The sequence below is a fragment of the Piliocolobus tephrosceles genome, chromosome 11 (assembly GCF_002776525.5).
Source record: "Piliocolobus tephrosceles isolate RC106 chromosome 11, ASM277652v3, whole genome shotgun sequence".
NCBI lineage: Eukaryota > Metazoa > Chordata > Mammalia > Primates > Cercopithecidae > Piliocolobus > Piliocolobus tephrosceles.
In genome coordinates, this window is record NC_045444.1 from 72,690,567 (window position 1) to 72,714,282 (window position 23,716).

Consider the following 23,716-nt stretch of genomic DNA (forward strand, 5'->3'; position numbering starts at 1 on the left):
TTAAAAAAGGATAAAAAGAATACTTTTACATAACTGAGGTACTCATTTTTAAGGATAACAAATTCTTAGTTGGTATTTACTGCAAGCCAGGCACTCTTCTAGGTGGTAGAAATGAGCATAAATCAGAGTCTACTCATGTCTTTAAGAAACTCAGCAACTCAGCATCCAATGGGGACAGCATATATGTGTTAAAAAAAAAAAAAAAAAGCACCTCAATGTGATCATCAGTGTTTGAGATCCCAGGCTTAATGGTCTCATATAAAGGATGAGTTATCAAGGTATTGTCGATGTTTCAGGGGAGCCATGAGACAGTGAGGCATGGCTTATTAAGGAGCTATGAGACAGCTCGTGTACATTAAGGAAATTGAGGCAATTTGTTATGGCTGGTACTTAGAGTCTGTGATAGGCAAGATACGACATGTCCTTGGTCTCAGGAAGCTTATGTTCTATAGCTTACTTATTTTGTGTGGTCATTGAATAAGTAAACAATGGGGAAATCCAGATAATGATAAAGATGGTAGATTTTTTTTAGAAGGCAAGGTAATATAATAAGAGTTTTGGGATAGAGAGGGTGATAGAGAAAGTAGGGGGTTGAGAGAGGTGGAGCAAGTAGGGAATAGCTTGCTGACAGAATGACATCTGATCTAATGTCAATGACATTGATCTATCATTTGGACAAATAGAAGGAATAGAGTTGTAAAAGCTCTGGAGCAAAAGCTGTTAAGGCAGAGAGAACAGCAAATATAAGTCCATAGTTGGCAACTAGCTTGGTGTGTTTAAGAAACAGAAAAAAAGGCCAGGATTGCTGTGAAGAGTAAATAAGGGTAAAAAACTGGATGGTGTGGGGGTGGGGATGGGGAGAAGAATGAGATTTGCATACTAAATAATGGAAATACCAGGTAGGGTTTAGAACTTACTCTAAATGCTTTGGGAACTAATTGAAGGATTTTAAGAAGGGGATGGGTGTGACATGATATGGTGAATGTTTGGCCCTTTAGAAGAGAAAGTTATAGAGGCAAGGGTAGAAGTGGGAGGCCTCTTAAAAGGCTGTTTAAAAGCAAAATACGGCAATGACTTGTCTAGGGTGGCAGCAGCAGCAGAGAGAAGTGGGCAGGTTGGTAATATATTTTAGAGGTAGAAAAGATCATTTGGTGTTTGGGGTTTTTTAAAGATTTAAAATATTATTCATTTGTCTTCTTTCAGTGTAAGTTGAGCAAGATCAAGATGAAGTCACAACTTTCAAATTTCTGAGCAGATTGGCTTCTGTTCAGAAAAAACAATACCATCCGTAAATAAATTAACTAGAATTTTGAGAGTGAAAATAAACTTTAGATGAATCTTTTGATGTATCCTTCTCCCATCCCCTACCTCCTAGTTTTAACGAGGAAGCATTTGTGGTACAGAAAGTTTAAGTGATTTGTTTAAGGTCAGAGCCAGATGATCTGGCTCTAAATTAATGTCTTTTCTGTACAGTTTTGCTTGAGTTTCCTTGAATTAGATTATTGCTTGTGGATAAAGAGTACCCTACTGAACTTTGAATTAATATTTATCATGATAAATGGGTTCTATAAATATTAAGATCTGTACAAATAATTACAAGTACTGAAACATTTTTTCTCTTCATCCTTGCCCTCTTCCCCCTCTTCTCTCGTTCCTTCCTCATTCTTCCCTTTCTTTTCCTCCTGCTTACTTCTGTCATGCTCCTTCCCCTTCTTCTTTTTCCCCACAGATATTGCAATTGCTGCTCCATATGGGGGTGAAGATAAAAAAGGAATTGTTTATATCTTCAATGGAAGATCAACGGGCTTGAATGCAGTCCCATCTCAAATCCTTGAAGGGCAGTGGGCTGCTCGAAGCATGCCACCAAGCTTTGGCTATTCAATGAAAGGAGCCACAGATATAGACAAAAATGGATATCCAGGTGGTTTCTTATCAACACATAGAGCCCTTAGATTTTTCAGTCCTAATAGCAAATAGTATTAGTTACTGTTCTTGATTTATATTATACATTATTGCAATTCAGTATTTCATGTGTTGATCAAACCTCTAAAGTATTCAAGGCATCATTCCCATCACCTAAGAGGATATGAAGAAAAGTCAGCTCTCTTTCCTGGGAGTGTATACAGTACACTCTGAGTTTCTCCTGTAGTCTTTAATGAAATGTCAGAGAAGAGTATTACAGAAGCTATAAACAAAAGCTAAATGCTCATTCTAAGCTGTTTTAATGTTACCTATCTTTTTAATTTTTTTAATTATGTAGAATTTATGTACTTGACTAATAGTTATGATTTTTTTTTTTTTTTTTTTTTTTTTTTAAGACAAGGTATGGCTCTGTTGCCCAGGCTGGAGTACAGTGGCACAATCTTGGCTCATTGCAGCCTCCACCTTCTGGGCTGAAGCCATCCTCCCACCTCAGCCTCCTGAGTATCTGGGACTACGGGCACACACCAGCATGCCTGGCTACTTTTTGTATGGTTTGTAAAGAGTGGTTTTTGCCATGTTGCTCAGGCTGGTCTCAAACTCGCTCAAGCAATCCACCTGCCGTGGCCTCCCAAAGTGCTGGGAATTAATGCATGAGTTAATTTAAGCTCATTTTTATAGCTCATTATTATACCATTTCTGAATGTAAAAAGAGACTGAGAAAGGCAGTTTGCCCAAGTTGTCTCCTGCATGGGTCCAATAGAGCAAGCAAGACCTTTTTCTGGTTCTTATACACTTTGCAGCATTATAAATGTATCTAGGATCAAAATAGATCTTTTCTTTAAATGAAATATAGTGTAGAAAATTTAGATGACATTTGTGTTGAAACACTTAATATGAGCTCAGTATACAAGTATGTTGGTCTGTTTCCAGAAATAAGACATGAAGTTGATTATCATAAATTAATATTATTTTAGAGTTTTTTTGTTATAAATGCAATATATTTATTATAGAACTTTTAGAAAATACATCAAAGCATATCTTTTCCATTTTTTTCCTATGCGGTCACACACATTTTTTTTAAAAAGGAAATCATGCTTTTATATGCTGTTTATAGTGTGTTTTATTCAACATTTCAGAAACATTTCATTATTATTCTTCTAAAACATGAATTTTGTTTCTTTTTGTAACAAATAACTGTATCGTATCTTATTTACCTTATTTTGTGGCATTTTTATCTTTCTTTATAATTCTTTTGCATATCTCTGATTATGTCATTAGGACAAAATTCAAGAATCACTGTATCAAGTGTGTGCACTTCTTTTTTTAAGATTGTTAATACACATGGTCAAGTTACCATCCCACTCCCTCCACAGGAAGGTTTTTGTCAACTTTTTAAAGCACTCACCAGCAGTCAATGAGTCAAAGTTTTCCCACACTTGTGCCGCTTTTAAAATAATTTTTAACTGTATAACAGGTGGACTGGGTATTTTAACTAACAGTTTGTGATTCTAGAAATAAGGCATGCGTTTTATTCTTTTTTTTTTTTTGAGACGAAGTCTCGCTGTGTCACCCAGGCTAGAGTGCAGTGGTGTGATCTCAGCTCACTGCAAACTTCATGGCCCGGGTTCAAGCGATTCTTCTGCCTCAGCCTCCTGAGTAGCTGGGATTACAGGCAGGCGCCACCACACCTGGCTAATTTTTGTATTTTTAGTAGTGATGGAGTTTCACCTTGTTGATCAGGCTGGTCTTGGTCAGGCTGGTCTCAAACTCCTGACCTCGTGATCTGCCTGCCTCAGCCTCCCAAAGTGCTGGGATTACAGGCGTGAGCCACCATGCCCAGCCATGAGGTTGGTTCTTCACTATACATAAATAAAAATGATTATTTTTACTAATAAGCTAATGTATAGTTAAGAATCCACCTCATGTTGTTATTTGTGTATATACATATTTACTTCTGTGAATTTCCTTTTTGTGTCTTTTTTTCTTCTTTGCTACTGGGATGGTATTTTGTTTTTCTTTATTCATTCATTTTTTGTTTAAATTTTCACAGTAACTTAAATGTTGCGAATATTAACTCCTTAACGCTTGTATGTATTTTCTAGTTTGTCACATTTGCATTTTGAGCATAAAGTTTTAAACTTTTATGTAATCAAATCTCTCTGTTTTTATGTTTTTTTTCATGTGCTTTTCTGTTTAGAAAAGACTTCCTCGAATTTAGCTTGGGTATACTGTGAGATAGAGCTCTCATTTGTCTTTTACTGAACTGTGAACCAGTTGAACCAGTGGCATATGAAAACTAATGCGTTTCATTCTTGCTGATTTGAGTGCTATCTGCTATCATATTTTATATTTATATGTATATACACATATATTATATATAAGAAATAGAAAATAAATTTTATAGTAAGATTGTAAAATCCACAGGCATCTATAAAGCTTTTTCCTTTGGCAGTATGTATATTTGGCAGGTGCATGCTTATCGTTGCTACTTTTTACTAAATATTCATTTAAAAGATTTATCTCCACCTAGGTGAAAGTCTACTTTATAATAAGCATTTTCCACTGATGGTAATTTGTTTACAGTTTTCACATATTTTAGCCTTTTATATAATATCTTACAACCTCTTAATGAATAGTTTTGAGACTATGTTCAAGCCTTTTTATGTTCACTGAAAATTTTATAGAATGATATATACATTTTGAAAACTATTATCATTATTAACATGTTTTTCCACTCTTTCTTAAGACTTAATTGTAGGAGCTTTTGGTGTAGATCGAGCTATCTTATACAGGTGAGCATTTTCTGTATCCTGTAGTATAGGAATATTCTGAATTATTTGAATGTTTTTTAACTGTCAGTATTTGAATTTTAGTTTAATTTTCTTGAAATAATGATAAAATTTGTTCTTTCTATTCATGATTTGCTGCAGGCAAATAGTATTATTTTTATTGATACATAATAATTGCACATATTTATGGGGTACATGTGATATTTTGATACATTCATACAATGTAATGATCAAATCAGAGTAATTAGGATATCCATCATCTCAAACATTTATCAATTTATCATTTATTTGTGTTGGGAACATTCAGAATCCTCTCTTCTAGCCTCTCTTGTAGCTATTTTGATTTTTTTCTTTTCTTTGGAGACAGAGTTTCATTGCAATGGGACCATCTCGGCTCCCTGGAACCTCTGCCCCTGGGTTCAAGCAATTCTCATGCCTCGACCTCCCACGTAGCTGGGGTTACAGGCACATGCCACCACACCGGCTAATTTTTGTATTTTTAGTAGAGACAGGGTTTTGCCATGTTGGCCAAACTGGTCCTGAACTCCTAGCGTGAAGTGATCCACCCACCTCAGCCTCCCAAAGTGCTGTGATTACTGTCATGAGCCACTATGCCCAGCCAGCTATTTTGAAATGTGCAATAAATTATTGTTAACTATAATCAATCTGTGGTGCTATTGAACACTAGAACGTCTGTCTTTTTTTTTTTTTTTTTGCCCAGTCTGGAGTACAGTGGTGCAATCTTGGCTCATTGCAAGCTTTGCCTCCCAGGTCCTGGTGACTCTCATGCCTCAGCTTCCCGAGTAGCTGGGACTACAGGCATGTGCCACAACACCTGGCTAATTTTATGTATTTTTGGTAGAGACAGGGTCTTGCCATGGTGCCTGGGCTGGTCTTGAGCTCCTAGCCTCAAGTGACCCACCCGCTTCAGCCTCCCAAAGTGCTGGGATTACAGGTGTGAGCCACTATGCCCGCCCCTTCTTTGTCTTTTAAATTATGTTCAAAGGTATTCTCCTGTAGTTTTAATCTCTCTAAAAATTGTCTGGGTTTACATTTTCCTATAAGAAGCAGGAAATTAACCTCATGCTTATGTCTTGGTATTCTCTGACCACAAGGTTAGTATCTAATGAAACCCGAAATGAATATTTTTATTAGAGCAATATGTATGAACTTATATATTTCTATTTCCCAATTTCTTATATATCCCCAGTTATTCTCTGCATTTTATCAGTTCCTCATGACTTAGAATATCAGTTGGCATCCCAGGTAGTTAAGATGTTTACGTATCTATGATCTGAGTTTATACATGGCAGGAGCACTAACGTTAGTGCTGGGTAGAGTTTGTGATGGGTCAATTTAATTGTATACTATACAATAACTGTATACTACAGTAATTGTAACTATACAATACTTACCAGATTTCAGAGATTTATCATTTTGAGACAGGCAAATTGATTGACTTGAGCCAGCTGTATCTTTGTATAGGATTTCAACCTGTGTATCTGAACTCAGGAAAACTGTATTTATTTTAATTTATTGTTTTTAGTTTTTTAAATTGCTGTTAATTATATAATGTATGTGGTAAAAATGCAAACAGTACAAGAAGGGTATATAAAAAAATGTTTTCCCTCACACCAGCTAGTAATTTATTTGTTTCTTCTATTAGAAATATTCTATGCGTTAAAAAATCATATTATGTATGTATGTATATCAGCAGACATCCTTTGTACATTTTGGGGTTTTTTTTTTCTCTCTCACTAAAACTATATGTTGGTTATGTCGTAGAGGTCATTGCACTCATTTTCTCCATGGTAGTGCAGTGAATTTGGTAGATATCTCACAACTTATTTAGCCATTCTGCTTTAGTGACTGAATTCATGTAGGTCAGCCATTGTCCCACTTTGCCTGGAACTGAGCGATTTCTCAGGATGCAGGAGTTTCTGTGCTAAAATTAGGACAGTTCTGGGCAACTGAGACATTTGATCACCTACAGTTATGTTGTTCCTGTTCCTTTTACTATTACAGACAATACTTTTAGTAGACATTGTACTATATATGTAGTGAATATGAACCAAAAATATTTCGATCAACCTAACTTTTTAAATAACTTTTTTCTTCATCTTCTTTTTTTCCCCCACTAGGGCCAGACCAGTTATCACTGTAAATGCTGGTCTTGAAGTGTACCCTAGCATTTTGAATCAAGACAATAAAACCTGCTCACTGCCTGGAACAGCTCTCAAAGTTTCCTGGTAAGGGTATTTGTTTAATAATAGTTATTATTGTGATTATTGTTCAGGCATTGTAAGAACAATTGAAAAGTGAAGGTGGTAGGGCTGAAATATTGCTAAAACAGTTTCTGTGAGTATACTGTTTTTTCTATTCTTTTTTATTTGAAGCAAGATCTGCCTCTGTTGCCCAGACCGAAGTGCAGTGGCACAACCACAGCTCACTGTAGCCTTGACCTCCCAGGCTTAAGTGATCCTTCCACTTTGGCCTCTCTAGTAGCTGGTACTACAGGCGTGTGGCACCATACTCGGCTAATTTTTAAAATTTTTGTAGAGATGGGGTCTCCCTATGTTGCTCAGATTGGTCTCGAAGACTGCTGTGCTCAAGCAGTCATCCTGCCTCAGTCTCCTAAAGTGCTAGGATTACAGGCGTGAGCCATTGCACCTGGCCTTATACTCTATTTTCATGTTATAAATTGGATTATAGAAATAGTGCTCCAAAAAAGAGCTGTAAAGATACTCTGTAAATTAGTATGAAATTAATTTTTAAAGAATTATGCATGGTCAATGAATATTTTCAAAAAGAAAGAAAAGCTAATAAGATCTCAGTTCATTTATATGGAATTCCAAACAGGCCCGTGAACACTTAAATTTTTAAAAGATATCTTGTTTTTCAGATTTAATATCTGTGAACAGCAGCTATTTGAAAAAAATTATTTTCCTCTAATATATTTTCTGCTTATTCCTTTACTAATTTCCAAAGAAAAATATAATATTTTTTCATAAGTTAAATGTCTGAATTCTTCTCTACTCCATTCTTTCTCTCATCTTTGTCATTTGTATGCTACTTCAGTAATTTTTGCTCTATTTTTATTATAGATATTTTTTAAGTTGTCTCATGCTTTACTTCATAGTACTTAAAAGCAAAATGTAGAAACGAGTATCTTTCTCATACATACCAATATAAATATAAAACTAATGAAAAATCTTGACCCATATACTACCAAAATCACCATGAGTAGTCACTCATGAGTTCCTACTTTGGGAAACACTATTCATGTTCTTCACTTACACAGAAAAGTTGCGGAGAACTTATGATCAAGGAGAAAATGATTGGTATATAGAAAAATTTTACTTCAAAAGAGTCAATTAAAGATATTTTTCCTGAATTTGTTTTTGAATATTTTTGTATTATTGTTATAGTTATTACAGTTTTGAAATTTTCATTTCTTTAATTGGATTACATTAAAAATTCAGTAATATTTGCTCTTCATTTTTATTGATTGGCAGTGAAGTTGTTTTCAAGATTTTGCTGTAAGTTTTACTGCTTTTCTACCCTGCATACCTCTGTGAAGTTGCCAATAATCTGCTTCTAATTATGTTAGTAATTCAAAGGCTTCAAATGCACTAACTAGAGCAGTAACATCATATGATTTTTGAGTATGGCACATAGTAAGAAATACATTTTGCATTATAAACACATAAAAGTAATTAAATCAAGCATTTCAGAAAATCATACTTACCTTCGATACTTAAATCAGTTTTATTTATTAAAAAAATTTTCTTGCTGGGTGCGGTGGCTCAAGCCTATAATCCCAGCACTTTGGGAGGCCAAGTCAGGCAGATGGAGAGCATCCTGGCTAACACGGTGAAACCCTATCTCTACTAAAAATTCAAAGAATTAGCCGGACGTGGTGGCGGGCACCTGTAGTCCCAGCTACACGGGAGACTGAGGCAGGAGAATGGCGTGAACCCGGGAGGCGGAGCTTGCAGTGAGTCGAGATCGCGTCACTGCACTCCAGCCTGGGAAACAGAGCGAGACTCCGTCTCAAAAAAAAAAAAAAAATTTTTTTCTTAAGATGCTGAACACAACCCATTCAACTGATTTCAAAACCTGCTAATAAATTGTGAAGAACACTGCTGTAAAGGAGATTGCTAATTAAAGAAAGCTTTGGTGGGTCCTTCTATCAATGGGACAGTTTTTAAAATCTAAACTGTCGGCTAGGCACTGTGGCTCACACCTGTAATCCCAGCACTTTGGGAGACCCAGGCAGGTGAATCACCTGAGGTCAGCAGTTTGAGACCAGCCTGGCCAACGTGGTGAAACCCCATCTCTACTAAAAATACAAAAATTAGCCCGGTGTGGTGGTGCATGCCTGTAATCCTAGCTATTTGGGAGGCTAAGGCAGGAGAATTGCTTGAACTCAGGAGGCAGAGGTTGCAGTGAACTGAGATCATGCCACTGCACTCCAGCCTGGGCAACAGAGTGAGACTCTTGTCTCAAAATAAATAAATAAATAAATAAATAAATAAATAAATATCTGAACTGTCATTTCCCTCCTTTAGATTTATCAACAGGTTCTATAAGCTTGAGAGGAAGTTAGGATATTCTTTCTCTTTTTCTCATCAAGGTACCATGAAAGGAAGTGTGCTTAAATTACTGAAGGAGGAGTTAGGTTAGTGTATAGAGTTTCATGTTTTTAGAATAATATTAAGACATGAAGAAAGATGTAAGGCTTCACAATACAAACTATGTATTAGAAATATTAGATGTGGATGATAATAAAAAATATGTCTAAACTGGATTATAGGATTTATGTTTTTTTTTTTTTTTTCCCACAGCTTTAATGTTAGGTTCTGCTTAAAGGCAGATGGCAAAGGAGTACTTCCCAGAAAACTTAGTAAGTGTTCTATGAAAAGTCATATTATTTTAATGATACTGCATACACAGCACTTAACAAATATTTTAGGATATTCAAATAGTTACTCGAATTGTTATTATGATTTTTTATTTGAATGTTTATGTTTAAAGACATTTAAGATTTCAACATAATTATTATATTCTTTGTTAACTCTTAAGCTAATTCAAAACTAATACACTTATTTGTGGACATTATGAGCTAAGTAGCCCACAAAATGGTAAACATGACCTTTGGAAAGTTAAGCAGTTACAAATGTGAGATAATGAACTCTGGGGAGGCATGAATGTTATTGTTTGTAAGTAGATGATCTGCTGAGAAGTCTGTGTTTTATGTCTTGGGGCAGCCCCCAGCTATCTCAGGAATAGAGGTGGTTTAGAAATAGTGAGAAGGAGGAGAAAAAGTTTTGGTCATGCGGTTTAATTCACACAGCAAACTCTACTCTTCTTTTCCTAAAATGGTTGATGTGGTCCTGAGAGCAAGATAGTAGTGTTAAATAATTATTGCAAAGGTTTGTCAGTATGTTAATGGCAAGTGGTAAAGAATAATAATAAAACAGAGAAGAAACTGAAACCGTTGGGTATGTGTTTGTGTGTAAGTTTACACAGGGCAGCCAAGCAAGGTCTCCTTAGGAGACAACTTTTCAGTAGAGACCTGAAGGAAATGAGGGAGCTATGGGTTGTGTGAAGGAGTGTTTGACACAGAGGAACTAGCAGTTTCAGCAGGCCTGAAGCAGGAAATGTGCTCAGTGGTTGAGAAACAGCATGGAGGACAATGTGGCCAAGTAGAGCAGAACATGAAGCAAAATAACCCTGGGTGTTCAACCAAATTTGAAATGGTCAACTTTTAGAGAAACTAGCAATGTGACTTCTAGTTTTAAAGATTTGCACTCTCTTAAGAAACTACTTAAAGAACTGAATCTTACAAGGCGGTAATCCTAATTGCTACATACTTGTTTTACAATGATTCTTGATGTATTTAACTCTGGTTGATCACTTGCTTCCTGAAGGCGTATTCATCTGACAATTTGATATGGTAGCTTCACTGGAAGCAGGAGTTTCAAGTGGGGCAAACTGTTCATTAATCATAGTGTTTAATATGATGGTATGAGTACATATGAGCAAATACTTCTTAATCAAAATCAGCAAGACTCTTGCTACTTGAATTTATAGTGGAAGTCTCAATTCACATGTTTCATCTTCTGGATTTCCTCCTCTCAGCTTAAGTTAAATGATAGCATTTTTCCTATCTGATAATTGGCTTACTACTATCATTTTTTGGGGAATTATTTATGACATTACTTTAGGGAAAGTTTGGTTAATTATTTAATTATTATTAAATTTTTTTCAGAATTAATATGTTGTAGTCTCATTACAGTGTAATGACATTTTGAATTAATTAGAAACAATTTACTTCTTAAGGAATAAAGATCTCTGCTTACATGAAAACTCTATGGTAGAATAGATAGGTGTCCATAAAGAATATGTTGGTTATAAATCCTTTGGTTTACATAGATTTCCAGGTGGAACTTCTTTTGGATAAACTCAAGCAAAAGGGAGCAATTCGACGAGCACTGTTTTTCTACAGCAGGTCCCCAAGTCACTCCAAGAACATGACTATTTCAAGGGGGGGACTGATGCAGTGTGAGGAATTGATAGCGTATCTGCGGGTAAGAGATAACTTTTCTGCTACCTTGTTTTTCCTTTTCAGTCATTAGTTTTTCTTTTTTATCTAAATGATTTTCACTTTCTGTAAATTAGTGTTAGATCAAAAGGAAAAACAGAAAAATACACAAAGGAAATTTAGCTTTGTAAAGTGTCTTTTTTTTTTTTTTTTTTTGAGATGGAGTCTTGCTCTGTTACCCAGGCTGGAGTGCAGTGGCTGGATCTCAGCTCACTGCAAGCTCCTCCTCTCAGGTTCATGCCATTCTCCTGCCTCAGCCTCCCGAATAGCTGGGACTAGAGGCGCCCGCCACCTCGCCCAGCTAGTTTTTTGTATTTTTTTAGTAGAGACGGGGTTTCACCGTGTTAGCCAGGATGGTCTTGATCTCCTGACCTCGTGATCCGCCCGTCTCGGCCTCCCAAAGTGCTGGGATGACAGGCTTGAGCCACCGATGATGGACTTCTACTTCTGGCAGATTGGATATTCCAAATGGCCTTTCCACAACAATACTACTGAACAAATTATGATAAACATATTTGTTAAATGCAACTGGACTTTCAAGACAGTAAAAGAAATCATCAGGGTCCAAAAAAATAATCAATCAACTAAAAAACTCCAGTTTCAAAAATCTGAATTGTGGATTATAAGCAAATATATGAGCCAGAGTTGCTGGCAAAGGATGAAGCCTAAGGAGAGGGCAGGTGGTAATTGCAGACACCAGCACAGGAATTCCGACATATGTATAAGGCTGAGTGTTCTTACGACAGAGGTGTGTCCTGATTCCAGCAAGAGCCAAATGTAAAACCTTGCTGAAGGGGAGCTATCCAGTATGGGCCCCAGGATTTCCACAGGTTAAGTTTGATCAAATATGAATTCATTAAACACGTACACACACAAAGAAACCACTAGAAGAAGCATCAGATTTTAGACCCGCAAAGGCCAGTTACAGAGTACAAATTTGTATAAAATGTTTAAAGAAATAAAGGGGCTGGGCACAGTGGCTCAAGCTTATAATCCTGGCACTTTGGGAGGCCAAAGCAGGATGATCCCTTGAGGCCAAGAGTTTGAGACCAGCCTGGGTGAGACTCTATTTTATTTAAAGGAAAAAACAAAACAAGACAAAAAAAATCAGTAAATATTTAGACAACAACATAATTAATGAACTTGATTTAACAGATTTATATAGAATCTATACCTAACAGTTAAAGAATATAAAAACTGACCATGCATAGGCCATAAAGGAAGTCTAAACAAATTTGAAAAAGTAATTTTATAGAATACATGCCATTACAGTGCAGTGGTTAGAAATCCATAACAAAAAGATCAACTGGGAATTGGGAAGTGTGATTTTTAAATAACTTATGGGTCAAAAACAAGATCATAATGGAAATTTACTTGCAACTGTATTACAATGAAAATATGACATATCAAAATGTATACGCTATCAACAACAGTAGAATATAAAGATAAATGTATAGCCTTAAATGCTATTTAATTTAAATGAAAGTTAAGAAAAAATGAAGGTAAGAAGAAAACACCATAAAAATAAGAATTGAAGTGGGGCATTACAGATAAGGGAGGAATTAACAGAATATTATGAATAACCTTGGGCCAATACATAGGAAAACTTTTAGACAAAACCTGGAAATTCTTAGTAAAACAATACAACTGTCATAAGAAGAAACAGAAAACCTGAATAATCCTCTAAACACTTAACAAATAGAATTGGCAGTTAATCTTTACAAAACGACAAAGCCCAGATGGTTTTATAGGCAATATCTACCAAACATTCAAGAATAAGATTTCTCAATTTTAAATAGCTCTTTGAAAGAATAAACAAACAAAATATTTCAAAGTCAATCTGTGAAACTAGTGTAATTGGTTCCTGGACTGGTCAAAAATAGTACCAGAAGGGAGAATTTCATTCTAGTCTTACAATAGATGTAAGATTACTAAGCCATTATAAGCAAATAACTCTTAGCAGTTTGTAAAAAAAGATACATAAACCAAGTTGGGCTTATCGTTTATCCTAGAGTGGGTTAATATTAAGTCTAAAAATGTAATTTGCCACATGAATAGATTAAAGAAGAAACGTTACTGTCTTAAGTACAAAAAAGGTTTGAGATTAAATTTTAAATGCTTCATGATTTAAGAAGCAAGACAAATATCCCAAGTTATAGCTATGAAGAAATAGAATCTTACATTTAAACAAAGTCCGCGAATACCTATTAATTGGTCAAGATGTGAATTAAGAATTCTTATAAATTGCTGATGGCAATGTGAATTGTTTTGAAGACTTTGGAAAATAATGTGGTACTATAGAGCTGACAAATATACTTGTCACTATGTGTAAGAATAATCATAGCAATTTCTGTAATAGCAAAAACAAAACCCATAAAGAATAAAAATAGCCTTCGACAGAATGGGTAAATGAATTGTGGTATATTTACATGATGAAATAGTACTCAACAGTACAAAATTAACGTAGGCTACATGCAATAGAATGGATGCATCTTAATGAGAGTGTAGGACAGAAAGTAAGTCACAGAAGACTACATGTGATCCTATTGAGAAGGAATGCAGAGGGAGGAAGAGAAAGAAGTATTTGGGTAGCTTAAGCAGTTTCAATAATGTTCTTCTTATGTTGGGTGTGTGTGAGTGCTCATGTTAACATGTCTCGTACTTTCGTGTGAATCAAATAGTACATTGTAAAACAAAAATTGACTAGACGTTCTTACTTGATAAGGATAATCTTTTGGATATTCTATTTCTACATAAGTATAATTTTCCAGAGAATTTTGTTAGAATTGAAGGCTCAGGGATGAATACAGCTGGCTTTGTAATGTGCACTTACGGATTTCTCCAGATATTTAGGTTGATGTTATCATTAATTCAAAGCTTTTCCATTTCTAGGATGAATCTGAATTTAGAGACAAACTCACTCCAATTACCATTTTTATGGAATATTGGTTGGATTATAGAACAGCTGCTGATACAACAGGCTTGCAACCTATTCTTAACCAATTCACGCCTGCTAACATTAGTCGACAGGTACTGTACTCAGTTTACCACTAATGTGATATTTTGTGATTTTTCTTTACAATTCATGTTATTAAATATTAGAGGAAATTTCCTTTATCATGTTGATAGATGTTTAGTCAAAGTCAGAAGGTTAGGAATCTGAATTTTCTTTTTTTTTTTCTTTTTTCTTTTTATTTGTTTGGGAATCTGAATTTTTCAAGTCAGAGATATTTAAAGCCACTTAACATAGATATACAAAGACAGGATCACATTTCAGATACGTGAAATAGGAAAATAATTCAAGGAGAACAGCAATGTGCCAGTTTGTTTACATATTTTAGTATTTCGCTAAAGATATTTGGTATCTATGTTATCTTTGATATTTTAATTTTTAAAAGTGCATATATAGTAAATAAATAATTCTTTTCAGAAAACCAAAGAAAGCAACAAAATTTGATAGGTGGTATTCTAGTTTTAGAAAATCTTATGTATAATGTATTTAAATATTGTTAATTCTAATTACTGTTTCTCCTTTTTAAATTAAATGTTCATGTTTTTACACTAATATTTCTTCTTTCATAGAACTCTTTGCCCTAAATTTAGGTTGTCATTTTTTTTTTTTTTTTGTCTTTCTAAGATCCCATAAGCTCTTTTTTTGTTTGTTTGTTTTCTGTTTTTGTAATTTGAGATTACTGTATGTGACGGTAGCAAAAGGCAAATTGAAATATTTTTAAAAGTCTTTTCTAATTTTTATATTTTAACAATTTCATATTTCATTCTGTACATTAATAATCATGGTATATGTGCCATTTTCTAGTATTCATTAACATAGAACTTACAACTATACTTCTGTGTTTATATTCTTTAGATTTGTTATTTTTATTGAATGTACAATATTATGTTGATTAATAGTTTAATAATGACCACCTGAGCCTCTTAATGTCTGCCATTCAGTATTATACTTTCTTTAAAAGTTCATTGTTACTTGTCTCTTTATATAATGTGCTTTCATATATGGGTTATGGTTATTTTCTGTTTATAGTTTTATAATTTTTTAGAAATCTTTTATTATCATTGTTATCACTGCTTCTGATTAGTTTTCCAAACTCCCCATCCAATCTCTTTAATACCAACACTGTGTTAAAACCGGCTAATCAAGTAGGCTAACTTTTGAAACCTCTTGGAGGGCAAAAATAACTGCAGTAATATTTGGCTTCCTTTTTTTCCTACCTATTCTCATTCTTCATTGTTTGAAAAAAAATTTTTTTTGGTCTTCTCTGTGTCCTACATTTGTTCCATCAGTGACATATTAATTTTTAGGTATGTTTCTTTCTACATGCTTAGCTTTGTTATTCACTCTTGTTTTTATGTTAATTAATTACTCCACCATTTTTATCATTTCCTTTTCTCTAAAATGGATCCTTCATTTCACTGGTTACATTACAAACTCTTCTCTGCACTCTCTTTTTGCTGTCAAATACAAATATAAAGTTTTAATTGTAATTTTAAATTTGCAATTTTTAATTTGCTGGTTAGCAACTTTTTTTAAAAGGTAGAAAATGTATAGGTGAAATTTATTTTAAAAATATATCTGTATTAGTTTACTAGGGTTGTCATAACAAAGTACCACAGAATGGGTGGCTTAAACAACAGAAATTTATTCTCTCCTAATTTTGGAGCCTGGAAGTCTGAGATCAAGAGTCAGCAGGGCTAATTTCTTCTGAGGCCTCTCTTCTTGGCTTGTAGATGGTCACCAGTCACCTTCTTGTGTCTTCACATGGTCTTCTTTTCATGTGTGTGTCTGTGTCCTAATCTCTTTTTAAGCATCAGTCATTGGATTAGGGCCCACCCTAAAGACATTTTAACTTAATAATCTCTTAAAAGACTATATGGCCAAATACAGTTCCATTCTGAGATACTGGGGATTAACGCTTCAACATATATATTTTGGGGGGACACAGTTCAGCCCTTAACAATATTTAAAATATTGTCATTTTTACATGGAATTGCTTAAAAATTATCAGTGGAATATTTTGCATTCTGTTTCTTACTGTCTTCAAAATCCAGAGTGTGTTACACACTTTTAACACATCTAAATTCAAATACTTAGGTTTTATTAGAAATTTTTTTTGTATTTAGAATTCATATAATTAACAGTTGAAAAAGTAGATTCAAATAGTCAAGTTGTTCTAAACATACTAAAAGTTTTGCAGTAAGAGAATTAAGCATCAGCTTTTAACATTAAATTAATTAAAATTAAATAAAATTTAAAAATCAATTGCTCAGTGACATCAAGCCCATTTCAAGTGCTCAGAAGCCACATATGAGGCTTGCAAGTAGCTACTGTATTGGACAGTGCAGTTCTAGTGTTTCCCTTTCTGCTCCCTAATCCTTTGGTGTTAGAGATTTAGTGTTTTCTGCAGAAAGAGTTGGATTTTTTTCTATTATTTTTTTGGTTCAAATACACATTAAGTCCTTTTTTTTTTTTTTTTTGAGACGGAGTCTTGCTCTGTTGCCAGGCTAGAGTACAGTGGCGTAATTTTGGCTCACTGCAACTTCCGCCTCCCGTGTTCAGGTGATTCCCCTGCCTCAGCCTCCTGAGTAGCTGGGACTACAGGCGCCCACCACCACACCCAGCTAATGTTTTGTATTTTAGTAGAGACGGGATTTCACCATGTTGACCAGGACAGTCTTGATCTCCTGACCTCATGATCCACCTGGCTTGGCCTCCCAAAGTGCTGAGATTACAGGCATGAGCCACCGTGCCCGGCTTCAAATACATATTAATTTCTTACTTTGTGCAAGATATAATATATATAACTCTAGAGATTTGGTTGTCTGAGCATGAAAAACATTGCTTTTCCATTTCTGAAACTATCTTTCCTGACAGCATATTTTAATACTATGGCTGCTTCAATGCCAGCTAAGTCCTTTTCTTCCCCTATAGAGTAATGTTAGCCAAGTGTCTCTATATTACAGTTTCATTAATATTGTATACATATGTCTCATTGCAAACTTAAGATACTCATCTAACATTCTAACTGGGAATGTTATACATATCTTATCACTAGTTAATTTGTTATCTGCAAAGTCCACACTTTCTTCCTGATATAATCTAATCAAGCCTTGATTTCTATTTGGCGTGATATAAAGAATCACCATATAGTTCTTCTAATGGTCCTCTTTGAAAAAGGCTTATAGCAACTACATATATCTAGGTAAGTGAATTAATTCACATATATTTTCGTGTTTCCTTCAAATTAAAATGACAGTTAAAAATCTCTATCCAATATACAGCCACTTGCAAGCCTCATGTGGCTTCTGAGCACTTGAAATGGGCTTGATGTCACTGAGCAACTGATTTTTAATTTTTATTTAATTTTAATTAATTTAATGTTAAAAGCTGATGCTTAATTCTCTTACTGCAAAACTTTTAATATGTTTAGAACAACTTGACTATTTGAATCTACTTTTTCAACTGTTAATTATATGAATTCTAAATACAAAAAAATTTCTAATAAAACTTAAGTATTTGAATTCAGATGTGCTGAAAGTATATAATACATTCTGGATTTTGAAGATAGTAAGAAATAGAATGCAAAAGATTCCCCTGATAATTTTTAAGCGATTCTATGTAAAAACGACAATATTTTAAATATTGCTAAGGGCTGAACTGTGTTCCCCCAAAATGTGTATGTTGAAGCCTTAATTCCAGACATTCCTTGTTACTTGGAAGTGTACAATCATCATCAATCATCATCCTTGTTTTGAGGGACTCCGTTTTTCTTTTCCTTTAAATCCTTTTCTCTCTTCTTTTTGTCTGCTTCTGTGCTTGAAGCAAAATGGCCTCATCTTTATTTTCCATTCTTCTCTTAATTTTTATGTTTCTTCTTTCACATCCTACCCAGCTCCTCTGCTTTTTTCCCAGTGTTTCTCTCTTTTGGGTTTTTCCATTTTGCTCTAGCTGGAACATTCTTCTGGCCAGATCTAAAGGGAAAAAAGTTCAGGTCTTTGCTTTTTTCACCTACCCTGATTGGCTAGTTATAATGCTTCAAGCTTCTTTTCCTTCATCTTTTTCCAAATGACCATGCAATGCTGGACTCATTTTATCTAGCTTCTTTTGCCCCTTGGTCTCTCTGCCTTTCTGCTGAATACGTACAGCTCCTTATTCTTTTATCCTCTGCAGCCCTATTTCCATGATATTGGTGGAGGCACAGTCCATAATGAGAAACTCTAGAAGGTAGTCTATTTTGCCCGACATCTCACAACTTAGCTAGCAGCAGAGTAAAAATGAACCCTCATTTCTTGACTATTACTTTCTCTTTTACACCAGTCCTCATTCAAAGATGATAACAGCTTAAATTGAGATAGAACTGAAAGGTTCCAAGGAACTGTATTATATCCTATGAATCTTTTTTTTCTTTCTCATTCTTGACTGGCTACACTGGCCTGTTTAAAAATAAGTGGCCATGGTCTCTTTTGCATTAAGGTATACAAACAGGCTGATGAGTACATGAAAATATATACATGTGTACATACATGTATAACCACATAGATATTGATAAACACTGCTTATGCCACCTGCATTGGTATTTTTCATGTAGAAAAATAAAATGTTTTTTTCTAGGCTCACATTCTACTTGACTGTGGTGAAGACAATGTCTGTAAACCCAAACTGGAAGTTTTTGTAGATAGGTAAGTTTTGCTTGAAATAATAAATAATGTAGTAAGAAATTTAAATGGAAGGGTACATATTTCTATTCCAAGGACTAACATATTTTAACAAGAATTAGTTATACTGGAGGGTAATGCGTGAGTTTCTATAATACTAAAACTATCAGTATTGAGCTTCTAAAGAAAATATCTACTGTGTTTTCACTAGTTGCCTAGGTTGACAGAATTATTACCATTCAACTTTGGGTAATATCACAAAGTAATATTGTATCATGTTAAAGATACATTTCATTGTAAATATAGTTTGAACTCAAGGAATATCCTTACGATTTTGTATGGTATATGAATTATAAAGCATATTGTGAGAATTATGACACATGATTAATTTAGCTTTTAGAAAAATATTGAGGAATTACAAAGCACATATAATTCACTTCAGTAATAGATATGAATGATACTGATATATTAGTGGCACCAATGTTTATTTCTACTGAGAGAACATTGGATTTGTACCCAGTGTGCTATTTTCTGTTGTCTATCAAGCTGTGAAGTAGTCTTAAAATATCTTGAGACACTATTGAACATGTTGGTGCTGTGTATTTAACTCTTGTTTCTTTGAACAGTCATACTTTCCCCATCTAGTCTTTTTTTCTCAGTCTGGATTTGTATTGTTAAATTGTAGTGATCAAAAGAAGATCTATATTGGGGATGACAACCCTCTAACATTGATTGTTAAGGCTCAGAATCAAGGAGAAGGTGCCTATGAAGCTGAGCTCATCGTTTCCATTCCACTGCAGGCTGATTTCATCGGGGTTGTCCGAAACAGTGAAGTAAGCAGACTGCCTCTTTAAAAATCGAAATGCACTCAACAGATCTTATTAACATTAATGAGCTGCTCCCCTATTTAGTGAAGCTTAGCTATTCTACCTAAGGCTAAATTGCTAGACAATGGAGTGCCTATCTTACATAATTCCTTTTAAGCCTAATACTTTGCATAATGCATTGATATGACATTTTTAGAACTGCAAGCTAAGTGCCTGGAAACGAGGTTAGATAGATAAAGTGTCTAAGCCTGTCCATCAAATTATTTGTCAGAGGCTTTATGGTTATGTATGGTAGCCCTCTAGGGATCTTTTAGAAACACTTCTGCATTTCCATGTAGCAATTGTACCCAATTCTGGCTTTTTCCGTACCTCCTGGTTTGCTCAACTAGATTTATTTGCTTAGTACAAGAAACTGAAATATCCAACTGCATGATATTTTATTTCCTTTCATATCCTTTTTCTTTGTCTATCAAAGGCCTTAGCAAGACTTTCCTGTGCGTTTAAGACAGAAAACCAAACTCGCCAGGTGGTATGTGACCTTGGAAACCCAATGAAGGCTGGAACTCAAGTAAGACAATTTAATTAAACAGATTTTTTCTCCCCGGCAAATAGAAAAGCATATTGTTCTCTGGGCTAATAGTAATTTTTAAAAATAAGCACTTCAAAACAATGTCCTTAAATTGGTTTTGATATAACAGTTAAATGATTAGCAGAGTTTTGCTTAGTTTAGACTAAGATACAAAACAATTGGTTGTGCTCTGACACGGTTTGCAATCAGCTGCTCTGTACGCCTCCTTCACTTTAGTAAATGGATGAGAACATGGTTTAACCTAAGGACTGAAATAATAATTTTGCTCTTTTCACTGATGCCTTAATGGATCCTGAAAAGCTACTCTGGCAGCTACTAAGACTGTCAATCCTAGGTGAGCTAGATTCTATCACAGGCCCCACACAGAGGATCAAAGCAAAGATTAGTTGAATCAGGCTCCCCTTCAGATGGTAGAGCAGGGTGCCCAGGAGCTTGAAAAGCAGCAGCCAATGGCTCGCTTTCCGAATCCTCTAAAAAGTAAACAAAATATACCTTGTAGAATTCCTAGTAGCAAGGACAAAATGGCAGTATATGCTGTGTCTTTTTCAATAGAATTTAATTAATGACGTATTGATACGGGTACTTTGAAGATATGTAGTAATATAGTTCTAAGTATTCCATGTTTCTTTAGTATGTCTTCTATTACAAGTCATTATTATTTCTAGATGTACGGTATCTTAGGGAAGAGAACTTGAGCAAATTACCCTAAGTTCAATTTTTCACATATATTACATGTTTTATTAACAATGAGCATGCCTTTTATTTTCTCATATTCTCATTCTCTCTAGCTTTCTGGTTATTATATAGTTTCTGCTTATTCCAAGTAGCCAACTCCAGACTTTGTGGGGTGGGAGGCAGTATCCAGGAAGTACTGTTTTTATGTGTCATTGATCCCCGAGAAGACTTTTTTGTACCTGGTGGTTCAGTTGTTTTATTTAAAATCTACCAATTTTCTGCCTGCAGGAGTTAGGATATTTGGTGTTGGGAGTGTTATGAGAGGTGTATGGAGAAATTCTGGTTGTGGCCCTACTTATGCCTTCTTTAGCCAGGTTATTTTACTCTGGTAAATCATCCATTTCTTCTTTTCTGGGCTATGAACACAGCACATACTTTGGTTGTTAGCTTCCTGTTATCAAATCATTGCACTCAGTTGCTAGACTTTCACTGAATCAACAAACATTTACTTTTGCATTATTTAGAAAGATAGTATTATAAGGAGGTATAATTATGATTAATAATTGTTAAATAGGCTGTCTTATGGGTTGGCCCAGGTATATTAAGTAAAACAGATTTGATAGAAAATAAGATTTAATTATCTTTGTTCAGTTTTATTGTAAGCTCGGAAAAACCCCATTTTAGAACATTATTTTTTATTTAGACATTAGATTTGAAATTTTGCTAATTAGACATTGACTAACATTACCATCTTTTCCTCTCTCCTTCAGCTCTTAGCTGGTCTTCGTTTCAGTGTGCACCAGCAGTCAGAGATGGATACTTCTGTGAAATTTGACTTACAAATCCAAAGGTATGAAAACAACTTATATTCACTTATGATTATCAAATAAATATTATTTGTTGTAAATATACTATGTAATATACTTTAAATATAGAATAGCACAGATTGAATTTTATTGCTTGATTATAGCATTTTAAAATCAATATTTATGTTATAAGAATAACTTTATTGTCAGGTTTGAGTTTGTAAAACGAAATTTAAAATCCAGAGAAATAAAACGTTCATCTTCTTGGAATTAAATGTTAATGAAAATAACTAAGTTGAGGTGTAAGCTTTACACTTGTTTCTTTTGTTAATTTTTAGTTTTACTGAATTTGCCTCTGTATGTTTTTGGTGGTTATGCATAATTCCGTTTTAAGTATTTTTTTTTTTTCTTTTTCAGCTCAAATCTATTTGACAAAGTAAGCCCAGTTGTATCTCACAAAGTTGACCTTGCTGTTTTAGCTGCAGTTGAGATAAGAGGGTCAGTATGAATACTTAGTTGAGTATCTCATTCTCACAATTGCTTTTTAAAGGTAACTATCAGGCCTTAGTCTCTTCTGGACAGTAGACACTACATGTTTAGTGGTGGTTTTACTAGGGCATTAGCTCCTGTTGAAATGAAATCCTAGGTATGTTCCAAATCCCCAATACTGGGTGATCCTCAAAAGGAACAAAACATGGCAACAACATGCACAAATTAAGTTTATTGAACTTTTACACAGATTAATCAATTTACCTGTTACATGTACATTTCATAAGAGCAGTTTTTGTGCATGTGTGTGTTCATTAGTTTTCTCTTGAAGTACTTTTAAAAATTAGATCTAATTTTATTCACTTGAGTAATGAATACAGGGCACTTTTGAAAATGGACTGACTATATCATTTTGATATTCATGGTAGGTTTTCTTTGGTCATTGTTTAGAGTCTCGAGTCCTGATCATATCTTTCTTCCGATTCCAAACTGGGAGCACAAGGAGAACCCTGAGACTGAAGAAGACGTTGGGCCAGTTGTTCAGCACATCTATGAGGTTTGCAGTTGTTGGATTTTACCCAAACCTAGTGAATGAGCCAACGAAGAGAGGAACAACTAAGCTACTTAAAAAAAAAAAAATTCTATATAATTTTTACGTAAACTCTGCATTGGTTAATTATGTGTCAGAGATTTGTTTGAATATTTTCCTTTTTCATAAATTCATTTTTATTTTACAAATAGCTGTGTTTAAATAAAGCAGTTTATATAATTTGTTGTTTAAAATCAATTTGTTCTACTTGAATAAAAGAAATAAGTCACTGGTACTTTCTCATGGGCATTTTGTAGTTCTGGCTAAAAATGAAAATACCTATGGCAAATAATCAAAACTGTATTTCTATAGGAAGAAAATTTTCTTTGTCATCCTTCATTAATAACTTTTTAATATTTCACCTTTTGTTTATACATATATATATATATATTTTTTTTATTTATTTATTTTTTTTTATTTTTTTTTTTGAGGCAGTGTCTTGTTCTGTTGCCCAGGCTAGAGTGCAGTGGCCTGATCTCAGCTCACTGCAAGCTCTGCCTCCTGGGTTCAAGCAATTCTCCTGCCTCAGCTTCCCGAGTTGCTGGGATTACACGTGTGCGCCACCATGCCTGGCTAATTTTTGTATTTTTAGTGGAGACAGGGTTTCACCGACGGGGTTTCACCATGTTGGCCAGGCTGGGCATGAACTCCTGACCTCAAGGGATCTGCCTGCCTCAGCCTACCAAAGTGCTGGGATTACAGGTGTGAGCCACTGTGCCCAACCTTGTTTATATTTTTATCCTGACACATT

At 34.6% G+C, this 23,716-nt stretch overlaps 1 protein-coding gene across 3 annotated transcripts in view; it reads left to right on the top strand.

Annotated features, from left to right (window-relative positions):
* ITGAV (integrin subunit alpha V) overlaps window positions 1-23,716 on the top strand; it is a 92,722-nt gene that overhangs the window by 56,964 nt on the left and 12,042 nt on the right. For all 3 annotated transcript variants that reach the window (XM_023212391.2, XM_023212392.2, XM_023212393.1), the window contains 12 exons: window positions 1,730-1,921; window positions 4,670-4,715; window positions 6,854-6,961; window positions 9,560-9,618; window positions 11,151-11,305; window positions 14,212-14,349; window positions 18,947-19,014; window positions 19,676-19,823; window positions 20,293-20,385; window positions 21,852-21,931; window positions 22,305-22,385; window positions 22,827-22,932. In XM_023212391.2, coding sequence (XP_023068159.1) covers window positions 1,730-1,921; window positions 4,670-4,715; window positions 6,854-6,961; window positions 9,560-9,618; window positions 11,151-11,305; window positions 14,212-14,349; window positions 18,947-19,014; window positions 19,676-19,823; window positions 20,293-20,385; window positions 21,852-21,931; window positions 22,305-22,385; window positions 22,827-22,932 — 1,274 coding nt within the window. The remainder of the gene's footprint in view (window positions 1-1,729; window positions 1,922-4,669; window positions 4,716-6,853; window positions 6,962-9,559; window positions 9,619-11,150; window positions 11,306-14,211; window positions 14,350-18,946; window positions 19,015-19,675; window positions 19,824-20,292; window positions 20,386-21,851; window positions 21,932-22,304; window positions 22,386-22,826; window positions 22,933-23,716) is intronic.